This window comes from Ranitomeya variabilis, chromosome 5 (assembly GCF_051348905.1).
Source record: "Ranitomeya variabilis isolate aRanVar5 chromosome 5, aRanVar5.hap1, whole genome shotgun sequence".
Lineage (NCBI taxonomy): Eukaryota > Metazoa > Chordata > Amphibia > Anura > Dendrobatidae > Ranitomeya > Ranitomeya variabilis.
Window position 1 is genome coordinate 231,271,515 of NC_135236.1, and position 21,898 is coordinate 231,293,412.

At 40.7% G+C, this 21,898-nt stretch overlaps 1 protein-coding gene across 16 annotated transcripts in view; it reads left to right on the forward strand.

Moving 5' to 3' along the window:
* Positions 1–21,898, forward strand: part of TJP1 (tight junction protein 1) — a 623,857-nt gene that overhangs the window by 584,295 nt on the left and 17,664 nt on the right. For 11 of the 16 annotated variants that reach the window (XM_077263881.1, XM_077263886.1, XM_077263888.1 and 8 more), the window contains 12 exons: positions 1,980–2,199; positions 3,075–3,259; positions 4,625–4,720; positions 6,052–6,134; positions 8,626–8,836; positions 10,058–10,158; positions 10,605–10,949; positions 12,325–12,573; positions 13,102–13,956; positions 15,282–15,376; positions 16,005–16,229; positions 21,245–21,295. In XM_077263881.1, the coding sequence (XP_077119996.1) occupies positions 1,980–2,199; positions 3,075–3,259; positions 4,625–4,720; positions 6,052–6,134; positions 8,626–8,836; positions 10,058–10,158; positions 10,605–10,949; positions 12,325–12,573; positions 13,102–13,956; positions 15,282–15,376; positions 16,005–16,229; positions 21,245–21,295 (2,716 nt within the window). The remainder of the gene's footprint in view (positions 1–1,979; positions 2,200–3,074; positions 3,260–4,624; positions 4,721–6,051; positions 6,135–8,625; positions 8,837–10,057; positions 10,159–10,604; positions 10,950–12,324; positions 12,574–13,101; positions 13,957–15,281; positions 15,377–16,004; positions 16,230–21,244; positions 21,296–21,898) is intronic. The other 5 variants (XM_077263887.1, XM_077263883.1, XM_077263889.1 and 2 more) reach the window with 1 other exon arrangement.

Consider the following 21,898-nt stretch of genomic DNA (forward strand, 5'->3'; position numbering starts at 1 on the left):
GACTTTGCATGCGGCAATCAGACTAGTTCCATTGATCAACGCCCTAACAAGGAATCTAGTGTATATACCTTGTAACATTATTCTTTTCAAGAAAGACATCCAGTCCCCCCTTAAATTTAAGTAATGACTCACTCATTACAACATCATACGGCAGAGAGTTCCATAGTCTCACTGCTCTTACAGTAAAGAATCCGCGTCTGTTATTATGCTTAAACCTTCTTTCCTCCAGACGTAGAGGATGCCCCCTTGTCCCTGTCTCAGGTCTATGATTAAAAAGATCATCAGAAAGGTCTTTGTACTGTCCTCTCATATATTTATACATTAAAATAAGATCACCCCTTAGCCTTCGTTTTTCCAAACTAAATAGCCCCAAGTGTAATAACCTATCTTGGTATTGCAGACCCCCCAGTCCTCTAATAACCTTGGTCGCTCTTCTCTGCACCCGCTCCAGGTCAGCTATGTCTTTCTTATACACCGGAGACCAAAACTGTGCACAGTATTCTAAGTGTGGTCGAACTAAGAGTTTGGGAGGCTGTACAGTTGCTTCAGGCTGTCAATACATATTACATGTATGGTGGATTTTTCCTTTTCACCTTCAGTAGTAAATTTCATGGAAAGGTAGAATCCTGCATGATGTTTAAAATGTCCTGATTCCTTGTTCGGGAGGGTGAGATTCTGCCGAGGTACTGTCGACCTACGTCTGTCTTAGTTTTCAAAACGTTCACACTAGCAGTATTTGGTCAGTATTTTACATCCGTATTTGTAAGTCAAAACCAGGAGTGGGTGAAAAATGCAGAAGCAGTGACATGTTTCTATTACCCTTTTTATTGTCCCACTCCTGGTTTTGGCTTGCAAATATTGATGTAAGATACTGACCAGATGCTGAACATGTGAACGTGTCCTAACCTTTATTTGCACCAAGTCTAAGGCTATGTGCACACGTTGCGGAATTGCCTCTGCAATTTTTTGTGCGGATTCTGCATCTCTTGCCAGAAAACTCAGGTGCAGATTTGATGCGTTTTTGTGCGGATTTACTGTGGATTTTGTGCGGATTTCTTGCATTTTTTACCGCTGCGGATTTCTATAATGGAATGGGTACAAAAACGCTGCAGATCCGCACAAAAGTAGTGACATGCTACTTCTTTTAATCCACAGCGTTTCCGCGTGGAATTTTCCGCACCATGAGCACAGCGTTTTTTGTTTTTTTTTCCCATTGATTTACGTTGTACTGTAAATCACTTGCAGATCTGCAGCGTTTGCACGGTAAAAAACTCTGCGGATCCGCAGGAAATCTGGAACATGTGCACATAGCCTTAGGCTGAAGTTTTAGTGTTCGTCTGGATTTATCCCAAAGCAGTGTTTCCAGCCAGAAATCGCCAGTATTATCTTGTTGACTTTCATCAAGTGTATGGCGTTGTTAACCCCTTCACGACCGATGACTTACATGTACGTCATTGGCTGTATCCCTGCCTTTGATGCAGGCTCACATGCTGAGCCCACATCTTTCACTGCACTTGATAGCTGATTTAATCATTTGGCTATATTGATGGTAAAATAAAAGTTATGACTCTTGGAAGAAGGGGAGAAAAAAAATAAAATGGAAGATCCGCCCTGGGGTGAAGGGGTTAAAGGAGCGTGGATGAGTGAGGGGCATAGCTTGCTGGCAGCAATGTATGCTAAAATTCTAGCATACACTAAACAATCTAAGAGGTGGTAGACAAGTGTCTAAAAAAAAAAATGTGTCCAGTTTATAATCCAGCGTGAGCCACTGTGATTAATTTGACACATTTTAGACTAATTGTGTATAGGTGACTGATATGAATGGCCACCATTAAAGAGGTTTTATGATTTGGACAAATCATACATGACAGGTCTAACAATAGAAATTTTCCCCGATAGTAAAACCACGTCCGTCCGCTTCTAATGCCAGGAACAGTGATTTTGTGCTGACATAGGTGTTTTTTCTCTGTCTCTTACAGTTTACCGTCGCATTGTTGAATCTGACGTTGGTGATTCCTTTTATATTCGTACCCATTTTGAATATGAGAAGGAATCCCCATACGGCCTAAGTTTCAACAAGGGAGAGGTGTTTCGAGTTGTGGATACCCTTTACAATGGGAAACTAGGATCATGGCTTGCAATTCGAATAGGTAGAAATCATAAGGAAGTGGAAAGAGGAATTATCCCAAATAAGAACAGGTAACACAAAGTGGACTCGTAACCCTCCAGCTAGGGACCAATAGTGGTACCATTCTAGCATATTCTTTTTTCATTTCTTTCTAGTTGTTATGCGCGATCATGGTGTTTTAAATTTCTACCATTTGTTTACTTTTAGCCATTAATGTTATTATTTTTGTTTATATAAGTTGGTTCATTGATTCCTGCCTTCCTTGTGTTAGGCTAGTTTCACATTTGCAGATGGAGGGCTGCGTACGTCCTCCGTGAAGCTCCGCCCACCGCCGCACCTCCTCCGGTCAGCTCCGCCTACGTTGGCATGCGGCGTGCGTACCCTATCTTTACCATTAGGTACACAGGCCATGCAGATGTATGCGGATGCCTCCGCATGCGTTGTTTTGACGGTGCGGCGACCGCACCAAATTGCAATTCGTTGCGTTCGGCGCAGGTTGCCGCACCTTCAAAACAACGCATGCAGAGGCATCCGCTTACATCGGCATGGCCTGTGTACCTAATGGTAAAGATAGAATACGCACACCGATGTAGGCGGAGCTGACGGGAGGAAGTGCGGCGGGGGGGGGCGAAGCTGACTGAAGGTCGTACGCAGCCCTCCATCCGCAAATGTGAAACAGCCTTAGTTAAATGATCTGCTTTCTTTTTGCTTTTCAATAGGTTATCTAGCTCATGAACCACTTTTAGAAGGGATGGCTAGTATCTTAATTAACAGAAGCCAATCTTCTCTATCAACTTGTGACTATAGCGTCCAGTCAAACTTTTCCCCTCTAGCAGCCACAGCATGCACATGCTTTTTACGAGTTTTTAAGTTCAGCTGATAGTTTTTCTTAGGTTTTTCAGATTTCTTTATATATGCTGATTTATTATTTTACAACTTCCCTTAGAGCTGAGCAGCTTGCGAGTGTGCAGTACACCCTCCCTAAAACAGCAGGAGGCGATCGTGCAGACTTCTGGCGCTTCCGAGGTCTTCGAAGTTCCAAGCGAAATCTCAGGAAAAGCAGGGAAGACCTCTCTGCTCAACCTGTTCAGACAAAGTTTCCGGCGTATGAAAGAGTTGTCTTGCGAGAAGGTATTTTTGCCCTTTTTTCTAAATCTGGTGAGATCATTAAATGTTCATAGTATACACTTAATAGCGATGTCTATTTAATAAGTTACTGTAGTTTTTGTGGAAAGAACATATACCCATTATAGTCTTTTATGTACCCGTTAAACTTTGAAAGCCTGTCCCTCATAAAGAAATCCCTTAGGCTACGTTCACATTTGCGTTGTGCGCCGCTGCGTCGGCGACGCAACGCACAACGCAAACAAAAACGCAACAAAACGCACGCTAAAACGCTGCGTTTTGCGACGCATGTGTCCTTTTTTGCAGAAAGTTGGGCGCAAAAAAAATGCAACTTGTTGCGTTCTCTGCGCCCAACGCTTGCGGCCATGCGTCGCAAACGCAGCACAACGCATGTCCATGCGCCCCCATGTTAAATATAGGGACGCATGCGGCGACGCTGCGGCGCCGAACGCTAATGTGAACGTAGACTTAAAACACGACATGTCCGTTTTTTTTATCCTGATTGGTGGATCAGACTAGCCCCCTAAATTAATGGGTCTGTGAAGAGAAACAGTCGACATAAGAAAGCCGTCCGAGTGCCATCTGTTTGTTTTTTATTGTTTAGCAGGAAGGAAAATCTTGGAATATTTTTTTTTTTTAATTGCATACGAGAAAACGGAGGCTGCATTGATTGTGTAATAAGACACATGGACTGAAAATTATATTAACCACACAGATGAAAAGTGGTACTTTTAATTTTTTTTCCTCATATGCAAAAAAAAAATAAAAAATAAAAAAATATTGATGTCTGGGGATGGTGCTGGTTCATGATCTGTGCCCATATCATCTGCCATGAGTGTCAGCTGTAACTTATTTCCACAATAAGGAGTCAGCGCCAATCCCAAATAGTTTAACTATGGTTGTTGGGGGTCCGACGCAGTCCTCCAGGTCTGCTGTGTACTGCAGAATATTATCCCTGCAGGACATGATGGGCACAATACACTGCAATGACTGAGGACAGCCGTGTATTATGTAAGCAAACAATTGCAGGATCATGTTACATAAGACTAAAATAGGAGAAAGACCGGGAATAAGAAACTAAAATTCCAAGTCAGGAGCAAAGCAAGCGTTTCCTTTACATAATACATTTTATTTAAAAAAAAAAAAAAAAAAAAAAATATATATATATATATATATATATATATATATATATACATACATACATACATACATACATACATACATACATACATACATACATACATACATACATACATACATACACATACACAGTTGGAAGTGATGCCTACATAATGAGTTTGATATTGAAAAATCACACCTTAGTTCTGAATTGCTCTCCTTTGGCCTATTTTCACAATACATGTTTTACAGCTGGATTTCTCAGGCCTGTTGTTATCTTTGGTCCCATTGCTGATGTTGCACGAGAGAAGTTGGCAAGAGAGGAACCAGATATCTACGAGGTGGCAAGTAAGTCCCCACCACTTATAGGCAGTTCTCACCGTATGGTATAGTGATCATATAGAAAATTGACTTCTGAACTGTGGATGGATAGAATGATTTGTCAATAATAGTGTGCTAGTTTTACTTTAATACATTAAAAATGTTTAAAATGACTTAACAGTGGAAGTAATATATTTAGAATTAAGTGAGCAATCAGAAATGATGATTTGAACAATAAATTATTAAAACGTTACATAATGTTGCTGTAAGTTCACGCAAAAAAAGACAAAAAATATCATTTGTATTTATTTCTAACTGATTGATTGGATGTTCCGATATAAGTACTGTGTCTCTTCCATTGGTTTAGGTCTTATGAAGTGTATCTTCATGGGAGTTCTCTCACACCCGGTCAGATGATATTGGCCAAGGCAACCATACAATACCCAATGAGTGTAGTGTACATGTCCTATTTAATTAGTGTCCAGTTAAGTGGGAGAACATCAGTGGAGATTTGCTTAAAATTCTTTTCAATTCATGGATAAATCACTTTGCTCACTGCAGATACTATGCCATGTATTCCCCAAGCATCAATGTCCCAATAATGAAATATATCACTCGTTTACTTTGGTTTGGGGCTAACTGGTGGCATGGTTTCCATTCAAGGTCCGTTTTCCATTGATTTAATTTAAGCAAAATAATTTTTTTTTTTTTTTTTTTATGAAAAGTTTTCCTAAGTCGCAATTCAGGACATACACAGCTTTATAGGGGGTTTCAGAATTTGAACGTTTTCCCAATTGAAGAGATTACAAAATTGTAACAAACAGACCATAACTCGCCTGATAAATTCCCATTGCTGTGGTCCTCTGCACTGGTCTTTACTTCTTGTTCTTTGAGGGTCACATGCCATCTAATCACACAATCGCTGCAGTCAGGTAGTCTCATCAGTGATGCTGTAATTTACTGCACCAGGTCAAAAGGTGAGTGATTGCCTGCAGCGGTCCCGTGGATATACTGCATGTGACGTCTGAAGCATATTCATCAAAGGCCTGCAGGGAGCACCACTGGTCTGGCAGTGGAGAATATATCCATGTTTCAATAAGAAATCTTCAGTGTTCCAGTACACCTTGAGAGATGACATTTGTGTTTTTTTTTTTTTTTTTTTATTGATCCTCATGTTTTTTTTTTTTTTGTTTTTTTTTAAATGGATCCTTCTTTGTGCAGAATTCTTGACCCAAATAAGCTTTTTGAGGAGGCATCTAAGTCTTATAGATATTAGACCATACAGGAATTGCAACTAATGGCCTTTTGTCAAGGTATTTAAACTCTGGTGCTTCTGTAATGAACACATTTCTCTTTAGGAAGTGAACCGAGAGACGCGGGAACTGACCAGAGGAGCTCTGGGATAATTCGTCTTCATACAATCAAGCAGATTATTGACAGGGTGAGTGATTAATACAGTAAGATCTTTTAGGAAATTGACTGTGCTGGTCATCGCTTAGATATATAGCAGACAGCTTGACTAGCCTCTGTGTAAGATTGATGCATACTGATTAGGTATGTTAACCAATGTCGTATAGAAACTGAATCAATGGATTCTTCAGTGGTTTCCACATGAAAGCTCACTTAAATTGAACACTTCCTTATACACTGATCAGCCAAAATGGTAAAACCACTAAAAAGTGAACAAAAAACCATTGATTGTACATCTCCATCTGCTGACTAGTGAGCTATGTTAGGTGCCAGGTGAGCAGTTCTTGAAGCATAAAAAAGTTGAAAAAATGTAAGAATCTAAGGGACTTTACCCTACAAAGTCAGCGTCTCCCCTTAATGGCGTATCTTGTGGGGGTTTCTGGTAAGCAGTACCCAGACCTATCGTGAGTGGTAAAGTAAGGACAGCCTCTGAAACCAGCTACGGAGTGATGGGCTCCCAAGGCTCCTTGGTGCAAGATGGCAGTGAAGACTATCCAAAATAGAATAAACATCCCTCATGGTTACCCAGCATCAAAACGTGTTACTAGTGTTATTCCAAATAATCCCTCAGCGATGGCAGCTATACATGTATGGCATCCATTCTCTGGGAGTATATGAAGCAGGTTCAGGTGCTGTGCTTGCTGCGTTATTTGGTTGGCACTGGAGACTAACTGATGTGACCAGAGCCAGTCCTAATCACATCACAACTGACAGGCAACCTTGGAGGCCTTTTAAATGCTGCCCATTGACCTCCCACACAGAGATCACGGTGTGCCAAAAGGTTGCCATGGCAGATGGAGACCTTTTGAAAGGCTTGATGTCTAATGAAAAAAAAAATTATGCATGTATCAGATATACTTGCATTATTTGCACCCCCTCTCCTTTTTCTAAACATGGCAAAATGTAAAAAATGAATATATTTGCGTAATTGGCTAAATTGGTAAAACTAAAAATACATTCAGCCCAATGCAGAAACTGAATTTAAAAAAAATCAAATTGCCAGAATTGAATTTTTTGGTCACTGCATCCATTCCTCTCCCAGAAATGCAAGCAAAATGTCATACATGCCCCACAATGGTGTCAATAAAATGTCAGCTCTGCGCACAAAGAAATAAAGCCCTTCAGGTTCAGTGAAAGAGTTTAAACAATTTCACTGCACTTTTTTTCCATTCATTATGTAGTTCAGTTAATAGTGTCATTCAGGCCTAAAACAAGGAGCTAGAGAGCAAAAATAGCGCAACAGGGTTTTATCCAGTGGTAACAATTGCTAGGTGTGGAGTACTCGCTCACCTGGGAACACAACACTTGGCGGGAGCTGCTATTTTTCTCTGACAGATTAAGAGGATTGTGGTTGTAATATCCACGCGCTTCAATGTTATCCAACTTCTTTCTCAGGATACAACTCTCAGTAAATACCGTTCTTACTGTGCGTTTTCTAAAGGAAGAAATTGGATAACTTTGATGAAACGCATGGATATCAAAATCGCAATTCTCTTCAATTCGGCCCTAAAAACATTCCTCTAATTTCAAGCTTGAGTATAACCTGGTAGTTGGCTTCATTGTTTACTTTTGCATTTCTTAAGGTACCTTCATACATAACGATTTCGTTAACGATATCGTTGCAACGTCACGCTTTTTTGTGAAGTAGCAACGATCCCGCTAACGATCTCGTTATGTGTGACAGCGACCAACGATCAGGCCCCTGCTGGGAGATCGTTGGTCGTAGGGAATGATCAGGACCTTTTTTTGGTCGCTGATCACCCGCTGTCATCGCTGGATCGGCGTCACACACGTGTGTTCACTTGTAACCAGGGTAAACATTGGGTTACTAAGCGCAGGGCCGCGCTTAGTAACCCGATATTTACCCTGGTTACCATTGTAAAAGTTAAAAAAAAAAAAAAAAAACACTACATACTCACATTCCGATGTCTGTCACGTCCCCCGCTGTCAGCTTCCCGCACTGACTGTCAGTGCCGGCCGTAAAGAAGAGCACAGCGGTGACGTCACCACTGTGCTCTGCTTTACGGCCGGCGCTGACAGTCAGTGCGGGAAGCTGACAGCGGGGGACGTGACAGACATCGGAATGTGAGTATGTAGTGTTTTTTTTTTTTTTACTTTTATAATGGTAACCAGGGTAAATATCGGGTTACTAAGCGCGACCCTGCACTTAGTAACCCAATGTTTACCCTGGTTACCCGGGTGCTGCAGGGGGACTTCGGCATCGTTGAAGACAGTTTCAACGATGCCGAAGTCGTTCCCCTGATCGTTGGTCGCAGGAGAGAGCTGTCTGTGTGACAGCTCCCCAGCGACCACACAACGACTTACCAACGATCACGGCCAGGTCGTATCGCTGGTCGTGATCGTTGGTAAGTCGTTTAGAGTAACGGTACCTTTACTTTGCTAGTGTGATGATCTGCACATGGATTTATTTCTCATTCTATCCAATTGTATTGTTTCTTTAGGATAAACATGCACTTCTTGATGTGACTCCCAATGCTGTAGACCGCCTGAACTATGCACAGTGGTATCCAATAGTAGTATTCCTTAACCCTGACTCCAAACAGGGTGTAAAAACTATGCGAACGAGGTTGTGCCCTGAATCTCGCAAAAGTGCCAGAAAACTTTTTGAACGTTCTCATAAACTACGCAAAAATAATCACCATCTTTTTACAAGTAAGTGAAAATAAGTTATTATAGGTCAGAGAGGACATTCTGATTATATATTTTAGCATCTGTCATTTTTCTTGTCGTTTTTGTTGATCAGCCATTTGTAGCTATTTGGACACCAGGAAATTATTTGTTAAAAGTGAACATAAGCTAATCGTGCTCTCGCTGTTATGGGCTACATTCACACATCCGTTTTTACAGCTATTTGCAGTCCATTTTTTAAGTTTAAAGTAACCATTCACACACTCCTTTTTTAACTGGTCTGTGTGTCCCTTTCATTAATCTCAGTGCTGGTCCTATTTGCACTGTTTTTGTGGATCAGACCTTTTTTACCATTTTTTTCCATTTGTTCTTAACTGCTTTGTGCCAGTGGGGGAAAAAGTAGCTTCTTGGTTTTTAAAAACAAATGAGAAATAAAAAAAAAAAAAAAAAAGTGATGTGTATTAATTATACCTTAGCCTGTGTGCACAATTTACGTGTTTTTTGTTTTTTTTATGTGCAGTTTTCTTGCAAAGCCTAAACGGTTTCCTAATGCCGGCAGAGTGAATGAGAATCCTGAAGTCTCATGCACATGTTGCTTATTTTTCACTTGCAGAGTTGGAGCAGATCTAAATCTGCAGCATGTCCGTTCTTTAAGCGTTTTTGCTGCAGATTTCACCCATACTAATGAGTTGGGGAAAATTCTCACTAAAAACTCTTGTATTTGTATTTTTTCCTGCCAAGAGATGCAGAAATGATGTAGAAATTTTCATAGTCTGCAGGATTTGCTGCATTTTGATAGAAATCCTATATGTGTCCTTCTGCGGACTGGGCAGTGTTGTCTCACGCTTGCTGATCACTGCTGAGACACACAGCGAAGCCTTCTTTTTTGTATCTCTCAGCTTTTGTGAATTTTTTTTCATTTGTTTTGAGTTTGTCATTTTCAGTTCTTTAAAATCTCTTCTTATTTGTTCTCCACTGCTCACCTGTTTGGTTATTGTGACAATCCTGCACCTCTTCCTAGCATCACTCATAGGTGATATGATCATGGCCATGTCTGGCTTTCCTCCCACTGTGATTCTAGTATAAACCAACTCTTTGTCCATCCCAACCCTCCTCGTCCTGCTCTTGCGGTCCCAGTTGTACTTCTGTTTTCTCCCTTTCTTTCTCACATTGTCCATTCCCTGTAGATGAACATCTTCTGTATTATTTTATGACCTATAAGTAAACTGACCTATTTTTTTCCAGCTACCATTAATTTAAATTCTATGAATGATGGTTGGTACGGAGCATTGAAAGAATCTGTTCAGCAACAACAGAACCAGCTGGTTTGGGTCTCAGAAGGCAAAGTAAGACTTATTCCACTTCTTCAGTACATTAGTGCATGAGTTTGTGGCAGTGTTTTCAGCATACTCACTAGAATGCAGTGCCTGGACTTCACAGAAGCTGCAAATGTATGAATCTGCTCAAATTGCCTTTGATTTAGATGTCACGCACATACAACTGATACATGGTAGTGTGTATAAAGCCAGCATTCCCTTCCCTATTTGTGTGTTAAATACATTAGCTTCCTAATTCAGCGATGTCCCTCAAAACACATGTGAGAGTAAGTAAACGATAACTTTCTGCAATTGGCAGTATTTAGTATACAGAATTTACACTAGCAGACAAATTCTAAAGCATTTAATAAAGAAACGCTTGAATGTTTACTCTGAATAAAAAGTCCTGGACTTCTCCAGCGAAATTCCAAAGCTCGAATTACTAACCTGGTCTAACTTGGCTTCATTCGGTGCAGGCAGAAGGTGGCACAGATGATGATCTTGATTTGCATGACGACCGTCTATCCTACTTGTCAGCACCAGGTAGTGAATACTCAATGTATAGCACTGATAGCAGGCACACCTCAGATTACGAAGATACTGACACAGAAGGAGGGGCTTACACTGACCAGGACCTGGATGAGACCCTCAATGATGAGGCTGGAACACCACCAGAGTCTGCCATTACACGCTCATCTGAACCTGTACGTGATGATACATCAGGGATACATCATCAGGAAAACCAAGCTTACCCATCATATCCACCACAGCCCATTGTCAGAACAGATTCTCCAGGATACAAAAATGTACCTTCACAACAGGTAAGTCTGGCTGAACACTTCATGCATGCTAACTTGTTTCTTTGTTTTTGTTTTTATTTCTATTATCTACTAGATATTTTTCTTAAGTTGTTTTATTTTTGTGGTTTCTCTTAATGACGTTTCACTAGGAGTGTCCAGTCAGTAGAAACCCCCGTAGGCTGTCCGTCATGGGCTCGGTTTTTAACAGCTGATCCCATAATATCTTCAATAAGAAGTATATTGACACTAGGGCGTTTCATAATGCTAGATATGTTTGGCCACCGCCTGTGGAAATCAAAGCATTAACATATCCATAATCTGAAATACAACGTTATGTATATCTATGCCATGTGTACAATGGGTTAATTCAGCATGCTATAGAGTGGGAGAAGCTGAGCAGTTTGATATATAATTAATACATAGTTTGACAAGAGAGAATTTCATCTAGCTTGTAGTTTTCCTTTATTTTATGAGGGTGCATATAGAGACTCATAAACGCAATATGGGTACGGATAATAAATCTATAAATATATATAAATTCTGAGTTCTACTGAAACGTAACCTACAAGGTTTTTGCTCCCTTTTCTCAGCTCCTCCAGCTCAATAGTGTTTCAAGTAACATTATGACAAGCCAGGATATTATTGTAATCAATAGCATTGTGTATACCTTTACTTAAAGTTTCAGATCTTTGAATTTGTTTAATTTTCTGTAAATGCTTTTAATGACCAGGTTTTTATTAAAATCATTAGTTTGTTTTGGTAATTATCAAAATGAAGTTTAAATAAGATGACTGATTAGTAGTAGGTCTCTTAGCTGCTTGTCCATATAGAGTGAATAGTGTTACCCGTATGTAAGCCTCATGGGCACCAGTTTGCCTGCATACTGCATGGAAAGTCCTGTGCATTGTCCAGTAGATATCGTGCTCTGCAGTATCACACAGGCAATGTATGGGCTCCACATGCTGGAGGGGCATGGTGGTAGTATGGGCACTAATTCATGACTATTATACGTGGCATTACGTTCTACAAACAACCCTCCAAGGGTCAGCAGAATACAGACCACTTGTGATGGCAGGGCATCTCTTATCAGTATATTGAGTTATCAACTGTCCATAGGCAGATGATATAATTGGTCCTATATAGAGCCGTGAGGAAGGAACTCCCTGTAGATAATTTACCAAATTACCTTATCCACTCGTACTTTTTAGAACTTCCATTTCTGTACAGAGTAGAAATGTTCCGTTAGGATGTAGTGAAGAGATGACATGAGCATGGATGGTAGCGTAGGAGGGAAGCCTAGCAAGATCACTACTTTAGGATGGTGATTTATTTTTTTTGCATTCTGTAGTTTTGTTTTGCTTTTGAAAGTCAACCAATTATTTTACACACTCCACAGAAAGCAGACGCCTTACCTGCTGCCCCTTACCTTTCTCTGCCGTCTGATACAAACACTACAAGTTCAACTGCTGCTGTAAATCCCAATGTAAACCTAAGTAATGTCAGATTGGAGGATCCCAACCCTGCCCCCTACAGCTCTTACCAAGCACAAGCTGGCCCAATGCGATCACCTAACACTGAGGCAGCTCACACAATGCTAAGAGACCAAGAGCCTTCATCTTTACCTGTCCACATAGATCCTGCAAAGGTACCTGTACTACATTGTTGCACCAGTCTGTTCTACTTTCAGCCATACTTGCATCCAAGATTCTTTCTTTAACACTTTCCTCCTAAACCTTGACTTACTGTAGGTACTGTAAAAGCATTTCTGTGCTGATCCAGTACTTGCAGTCATAAAGGTGGATAATAAATTAGATTGGAGATTAGAAGCAGTTCACTAGGCTGCATCTAAATCACTGGAATTTAATACGCTTGCATTTTCCCCTTGCATGGCTTTCTAGTACTGCATGCCCTTCCTTTTCCTTAACATGTTCTGATTTTTGGACATGACTTGCGTATAAGTTTAGGCTCATTATACTGTTCACATCTAACATTTCAGTGGCTGGAACATGTTTCTTCTTATCTTTTTAATTCACCAGCACTGCATCATCCCTTTTCACAAAGCTTGAGAACACTGCATGAAAGCTGCCATCTTGTGGCTGTAGAATGAAATTGGATATATTTTTTTTATTATTCCAACCTTATTTATGTATATATTTTCTTTTTATTTCTCCAGGTGTACAGAAAAGAGCCATATTCTCTGGAAGAGAACCCTAGACACAATTACTTGATAAAACAACAAGTAATTGGCCATCAGAGACCAGAGAAAGACACCAATCCGAATTTTGATGCCCTGCCATCCTATGCAGAAAAAGCAATGAACAGAGAATATGATCCGTCTTACAGATACGACCCTACTTCAGATTATGTGGATCAATTCTCCCACAGTTATGAGCCACGAATACATAGCGATGATCATGTGCCTACATATGACGAGCAGTGGGGTTATTACGATGAAAAGCAGTCCTCGTATCCACAAAAGCATAGGGACTTAAGTGTTAGGCAGCATTCAGAAGAAAGTCTTGAGCGCAGCTATTTTCCACAGCAACCTCGTTTTGAGGAGCCACCTCCTGTTGCCTATGACAATCGACCTCGTCCCTCTAAAAATTTTAAAGGACCCCAAATTCATTATGAAGATCCCCCTTCAGCGGAATTCGATATGCCTGTCCGTTACAAGCCAGAGCCTCAAAGCTTTCCTTCTGTGCCCGCTTCTCGACCTGCTGAAACAAAACCATATTTTGATCAGCATCCAAGGGGTTATGAACCTAGTCCTTCCCAGGGATTTAATACGAAGCAAGGACAATATGATATTTCTCCTAGAGTAGAAAACATGCCACCTCCAGCACAGTTAAAGTCAGACCCTCTGCCGAACAGTAACAAACCTTTACCTCCACCAGCTGCTGTGAGTGAGGATGATGATGACCCGGCCATGAAACCCCAATCTGTCCTTACCAGAGTTAAGATGTTTGAGAATAAAAGAGCCATTCAAGGGGATAAAACAAAGGACTTAAATGATATATCCGCTTTAAAGGTACTGTCACATCATTTATTTCTGTCACATTTTAGTTTGGGCTTAATAGATCTTCATTCCTTGAACTTACAGTGCACCCGTCTCCACTTTTGTTGAATTCAGTTATATTTGGCTCCTTACATGCAACATGAAATGTTTGTAAATATGGCAAAGATTTCTGGCAAATTTTTTGGCGTTCAGTAGTTTGCTAAAAAAAAAAAAACATATTCATGTTGCCTTTTGGAAAAAAAACTAAACTTTACTGTCCTTTCCGAAAAGCAAAACATTTTGTGGAAAATGTATCAAGTCCTTCACAGGCTTTTTTAGTTACATAGTTGCAGACTTTTTTGTCCTGTCTGTGTGCCACAATTTAAGTCATTTGTAGTAAAAGCTGCCCATACATATTAGATAGTTGTTGCCTGCCATTTCCATACGTACGAACACGTACTCTATAACAGAGCAATTGGCAGAGTTTTCTGTTGGTGGTCTATCTTCTTTGTGAAGTAAAGGAACACTCCAGCATCACCAGTCAGGGAAGAGTTTAGAGGCCCCCATTCACATTAGGCTTGACTGATACAAATGATATCTGCAGGTTCAACAAATTTTAGTCTATGTATGGTGCCCTTAAATCTATTGAGCTATGGCGGACCACAACCCCCATACTGCTTACCCTGCTCACTTGTACAAGTGTCTGGGACAGCATAAACCTAAAGAAAGTTGTAACAATTTTGTGCAACTGCGTTTGGCCAGAGAACTGGCGGACACCCCTTGATGAATTTAGGGGAGTTACATATTTTACTTTTCTAGTGACTTTATGACATTTGTCATTAATGTTCCATTATTGATTCTTGAAGCTAGGTGCTATTTCCCCCTATTTATTATGTACATTATGTAAAGGGTAGCAGTGTTAATTGCCTATTCTGACTACCCTAATCTTAGTGACTTCTGTTTGCACTGGACTGTTGTCTCTACGCAAGTCCCTAAGAACCTGGATAGAGTCTGTGGTTTGCAGACACTAACGTTAGCAGTTGCTGTAGGATTTGGGTAATCAGTCGGCAACATGTGATATAACAGAGATGGGTCTACGAATGTTTTTAGGGATTAAAAAAAGTTAGTCTCGTACATACGTATATTCTACAGTTCCTTGTATATAGTTACATGCCGTCATTGCTTAGATTTGTATTGATTTGAAAATTTTATTACAATTTTAGTAAGACCGTACTCAAAGCTCATGATTTTCTGCACAAATAGTTAGTAGTTTTCTGCATTTCTGCCTTATCTTTTATCCCAGGAATATATATTGCGATGATTGTGGTTTTAATTTTTATTTTTTTTCATTTATAAAGGCCCCAGAGGTTGCACCCAAACCGATAACTGTTCCGGTTACTGCATCTAAAGCCGCCCCACTGCCTCATTATGATCCAGAAAAAGCAACCTATAGGTACGATGGTGTGGGTGTCTTACTTTGGTGTTTTTACTATAGTTTTCAGTGATTCAACATTTGTAGGGACCACATTCCAGGCCTAAAATTAAACAGTAGCATTTTAAGTCCTGATTTGAAAAGTCTGATTTTAGGCAAAATTTGGAACTAAAAATACTACTGTTTTTAGACCGCGTGGTCACCAATATAGAATGGCTTTAGGACGAAGCAGCGCCACTGGGAAGCCTCACAATAGTCAGGAGGGGTAGATCAGAGGTGTATTGCTTAGATTACAAAAAGTGGTTTTGCCAGTACCGATAGGCTTTAATTGACCTTCATTTGCTTTCTTTACTTGTTATTGTTTCCCTTGTGACTCACAAGATACCTGGAAGGCTCGTTTAGCAGGTAACTTCGTGTATAGTGGTAGAAAACAGTAGCTAACATTGGTATTTTGTTTGGATGTATCCAGATGCCCGTCCTGCAATGCTGGTTATTTGCATAGCTACGCTTGGCATGTTAAGAGCCCGACAAGCAAAAATCATTGTAATATTATAAATGTATATTTGATTCTTTTTCTAAGTGATAAGATGTATTTTTGAATATGTATGGTAAGCGGTCTTTTGCAAAATGTTTTACTGCTTCTCTTAAGAGTACCTGAACCGCAAAAACCTCAAATGAAGCCACTGGAGGATATTGTACGTTCTAATAACTATGATCCCGAGGAAGATGAAGAGTACTACCGGAAGCAGTTGTCTTACTTTGACCGTCGAAGCTTTGATAAACCCACTCCGTCTCTGTCTGCAAACATCCTCCCTGAGCCTGCTAAACCTGGACAATCTCAGAGCCAACTTAGCTTTAACAGCTACCCCTCCAAGTACGTTTTGACATGCTGCACTTGTCTCTCTGTGACCTCTTCATTGCACCTACATCCTGACCCTTTGCAGTGAAAGACATAGCACTTCATGTGTGAAAGCTGTTCTTGTGACTCCGTCCTGACTTAATGTGTGCTGGGAAGTTGGGGCTTTCTAGAAGTTCTTGTGATGTCACATGAGTTTGTAATGAAATCATACACTGCAGGTGTCTGAATAACATACACGACCTTACATTAGGCACCAGATATCCTACACCAATTGGCTAATCAATAATATATATTCCGATCTGATTCCAATTGGCTAATTTATAATATGTATTAACCAGACAACTACTTCTTAAGCCAAGTTTTAGGTTGCTAGATCGTAAATGAACATGACTGCAGAAAGAAATAGTGTCTTTATATAATCTGTAGTAGTCTCTATATCGTACATTATACACTGCAGTGTATGTTCAAGTGTCCTGCTAGACTAACTCTAACTATTATTGCTTAACTGCGGGGGAAATGGCTTTAAGATTAACTGTGAACCTGTAACCAAAAATACCACTTTCATATACCGGATGTGGCTTCTTTTACAGGCTGATTTTTACATTTCTTTAATGGCTGTGTATTTCATTTACTCGTATAGCAGGTTAGATTTAACACCTCATTCTCATGGCTATTGACTTCATATTTATAAAGGCCGAATCAAAAGGAACATTTGGACTTTGTAAATTTATGTAGTTTATCTGATTAGCCACTCTGACATGCATCTTAATAGCATGGCGTGTTCTTCCATGTAAACAACCTTTTTAAAAGACGTTTCTTCTGTTTCAGGGACTGTCAGGCTGCTTAGTATACATTTTCACATTTAACCTTGGTGGATTAAATATTGAGTGCAGACGCTTGTGGTGTGCCTAAGATTGTTTGTAATACACTTAATAAAGCCTTAAAGGGGTTGTCCACTACTGAGACAACCCTTCCTTTATCAGAATGTTTCTCGTCGATAAAATAGTAAAACCTATACTCCCCTCCTGTGCCTGCGGTATCGGCACTCACTCTACCTGGGGCTCCCGTGCGATTGTTGTGACATCGGTGCTCAGCACTGGCGTCACTGTCCCCGCCTTTGGAAAAATAGAACATGAAGAGGAAGTGCGGGCTGCAGCTGTTCTCGGACTTGCTCGTCCTTCTCAGTTTGACAGGAGGCGGGGACAGTGACAGCAGCGCTGATTGGGCGCCGGCATCACGTGTCACAGCAACCGCACAGGAGCCCCGGGAGATGGAGTGCCAACACTGCAGCAACAGTACCGGCACGAGAGGTGGGTATAGTCTTTATTTTATCGGGGCCAAACGAGGGGTGTGAGAAATTGTCCAAGTAGTGGGCAACTTCTTTAAATTTTATTGTAGTTGTCAACCACTTTTTTCCATGTTACTTCAGTAACCACCGGGCATGGTAGCAGGGAGACTTAATTAAATTTCATTGAATGTGGATTTGTCTATGCTGCAGGCTTTTTATATCCTGGGAGATCCAAAATTCAGTGTTTCAAAGTTGATTTTTTTTTTCTCACTCTGGAAGATCCGGCAACCAAACTTTGTCTGCTTTTCTGATATTGAATCAAACTGTATTTCGTGCCCTAGAATTTTTGGAAGCAGAAAAGGCTTTTGTTACTTTCGCTTTGATGATTTAATGTTACACAAATCGCCTTCGACATTAACATTCTGCCCTAACAGTATGGAATGGCGGCAGTTACTTGTATACGTTTGCACTTTGATGTAGATGGTGGATTGAAGCCATGGTGCTTGTGATGACTCTAAAGCGGGCCATTCCTCTGATAGCTGTTGGCCGTACACTTGGTCAGCCAACAGCTGCGCCTCCTAACGCCACCATATACATGTACACTTTATTTTAGTGGGAAGAGAGAACCTCCGTATGCCTCTTAAAGCAAGATATTTAAAGCTGGATCAAAGGATTGGACATATTAAGAGTCCAACATGCCCAATTCTTTTTTGCCCCTAAGCCTAATATCGTAGGAAACTGGTGATGGCACAGAGTCCTTTTTCCAAATGTATGGGTCTAGCCCAAAACTGACCGATGTCAGAACAGAAGGTGCTAAAAGCGGATAGGATCAGGCTCAACCACTGTTGGGTGCTCAGGGGTAAAACGGTAAGACAAAAAACAAAAGATCTAACCCCGCCACACTCCAAAAACGTGAAGACAGAACTGTTGCTTTCAAAGTTATTTAGTTTATCTAGTGCAAAAGAGAATGGTTTCCAACGTTTCGGCTCAGGCACGAGCCTTCATCTGGAAGACAATCTTATGGTAGTTATATCGTATGTAGGTCCCGGGCTCTCAGATTGCCCTATGGAAATCTGTCAAAAGTGGTCTTGATTGGCCAGCAGAGTGGAATTAAATGAAACTGTTCACATCCATAGTGGACTATCCTTTGTTATCAATTGCTAGGAATACAGATGTATTGAGGTAGACTTCGCCTGAAGCAGTCATTAACAAGGACACGGGGTGGGAGCTACATGCCAGCTGCAGCCTTCCCTCTGAACAATGAATAAGGCTCATTGTGGTAGAACTACCTCTTACAATACCTTATGCGCATTCCATTACTTTTGAAAGATACAAAGGCTAAGTTTACCTCAATACATCTGTATTCCTAGCAATTGATAACAAAGGATAGTCCACTATGCATGTGAACAGTTTCATTTAATTCCACTCTGCTGGCCAATCAAGACCACTTTTGAGAGATTTCTATAGGGCAATCTGAGAGCCCGGGACCTACAGACGATATAACTACCATAAGATTGTCTTCCTGATGAAGGCTCGTGCCTGAGCCGAAACGTTGGAGACCATTCTCTTTTGCACAAGATAAATTAAAAAACTTTGAAATCAACAGTTCTGTCTTCATGTTTTGGAGTGTGCCGGGGTTAGATCTTTTGTAGAACAGAAGGTGCTGTCTTATGTCGGGTGTCCTTATATCCGGCAATCCTGTTTTCCCCCCAACCACCCCCTGCTTTTGCGCAGCAGTGAATTGCCAGAGTGAAACTGATGCCACATTGGATCCCATAGTTTGTTTCAGTTACTCTGTAAATGGAGCTGATGTGCATGTTCACTAATAAGGCTAGAGTAGCCTTATTATTAACTGGCGTGAATGCGGGGGCAGCTGCTCCATAGGTTTAAGACTGCTTTAGTTTGCTATGGGAGTTCTGTCCATTTTGACCACACAAATAGTTCAGCTTCAATGTTGTTCTGGCCACCAAAATGATGTAACGGAATGTGTGGCCTATGTGCACAGAGCCTTAGTTAATCATTGCCAGTGTCCTCGTGTCCAGTGTTATGACTAGATAGACAACGTGAGGCTTTGTCCAGTGACTTGGTTCCGCATGACCCAGTTTGCTCTTACGAGACATTGTGTCACTCGCTACTTCCTAGTCTAACATTGTACCGTGGGATACTGGTGGTGGGAGACAGAATTTTAATGGTAAGTTTTTATATTTTCTTTTTTTTTCTGCAGGGTTTTTGGACCCCAACCATTTTAATTGATAGTTTACACCGCTTGATTATTAGAAGTAATTATAATTAGTAGCATTATAGATGGAACTTATGGCACTTACACACAGGCAGGTAGTTGGTAACTACCTGCCTGTTCTACCTAGTGGTGATTTCAGCCTGCTCAGGTGGTGACTTTCCTGCTTCATGTCCCCGCGTGTCAACAGAGCAGTGCCTTCTCTCCTGGTTTGCACTACTGACCGCGTGCTCCTGCCAGCATCCTGCTGATTGACAGCCGGCTCGCAGTGACACAGAGCAGAGGAGAAGAAGCTGCTCTGTAACGAGGCTTCACCTGAAGAGGCAGAATCGCTGGCAGGAGCGGTTTATGACCTCTTTTAGCTGGCAGAGATTATGGCCAGGTAGTACAGGCAGATAGTTAGCAACTACCTTCCTTTATGTCCATAGCCTCACAGGAAAAAATCAACCCCTTTTAAATCTCTATATTACTATAACTTTGTTAGTTCAGTTGATTCAATTTAGGTTTCAGGAAAACCTAAAAGTTGAAACACAAATAATTCTATTACTGCATCGCCACTTTATTAAAATAAGTTCTGGCATCATGGTTTTTATATTAAAGGGATTGTCTGGTCTTCTGAGTCCTTATCGCATACATACCGCACTCTATCAGGATTCTAAGGTACTGGCAATGAGACCAGGCAGTCATGTAACCGCAAGTACGCAATTTGCTTTCTTCCGGCCACATTCCAACTAAATCTTGCTTGGCCCCTCAGTTCTCTTGCGCTGAGTGAGACTGAGCACGTCTAGTCAGAATGTGGCCACCCGCTCTTACACCCGCTCTTACTGCCAGTACCGGAGAATCAGACTTTTAGCAGAATACTGGACAACCTCTTTTAACGCTCTACTTTTATAGTGAGACTTGAATGATGCATTGTCACATGATACTAGAAACACGACGTGAAAGGCAATATGTGACGGCTGTCCTGTGTGAATTTCACAAAGCCAATGTGTAGATGGCTACTGTGGGCTGATTGTCTTTTATTTATGTAATGACTTTTTTGTTTGTTTGTTTTGTTTTTTTAATAAACACAAAGACTGGTCTTGTTGCACATAACATCTAATTACAGCTCTGGTTTTATTTTCTAGAACTTCCTAAACAAAAGTTAAACGCTGCTAGCTATGGTCAAGAAGACCAGTTTTTGACTGTTTTTTAATGCAGCCCAATTTTTTGTTTAGCGGACTGTGTAACTAATACTGCTGTCTCTTTCCTGTTCTGTTTTATCTGCCACTGTTGCTAACTTGCTTGGTGTCTGTTTTTCTGTCTTCTGCAATACCTGCTATCTCTTTGCTGCTGAATGTTTCATAGACTTACCTGTTTTAGAATAGGAGATTGTCAGTCTACAGTAGATATAGATTATCTGTAAGTATTTCTCCATAACAAAAATCGTGCAAGAGGTGATTTGCTTAAAGTTAGAATGACCCTTTTCTTTCATTCTTCTGTCATGTCTGCTTTGCCACCGCCTAGATTTCTTGGCTCTTACACTAGCTATGACTACTTGAAAAGGAACATCAAGTGGTAAGACTGGCATTAACATAAGGCTGTGTTTATGGTGTCATTCCTCCTCTATTTACCACAGCATTATGTGCACCCACAAAAACAAAATTTATATTTTTGGAAGGGGAAGGTGCAATAAAATTGCTGCCGAAATTGTGGGAGAGGTGTAATATTAAGACTTTAACCATTTGTTTGCTGAAACACGTGCACATAAAGTTTGGTATTCTTACTTGAGATGCTTTTGAGACCTAGTTGGCATTTGTTTGTATGTCCAGTTTGCAGAAAATGCGCCTTTATGATATGTATGAAGAACAAACCACCCCAGAATGATTCGGTCTGTTGAAGAGACTTCAGCGGCTTCTAAGTCTCAATGACTGATTTCCTGCTTGCTCTCTTGCTGCATTTTGATGTTGCAGTAAAAAGGCTTGCAGATTAGATCTATCATTCATTTGGAATGAATAACATACAAGTCATCCGCCTTAATGTCGTCAAGTTTGTGCTGTTGCATTAACATCTCAATTCTGTGTTCTCGAGTCTATGGCGTAGAGGTTGCTGTCAGTGTTTCTGAGTGAATGTCTACTGTCCAGAAACCCGCCATACGTGAAAGTCCTTGATTTGTGATGA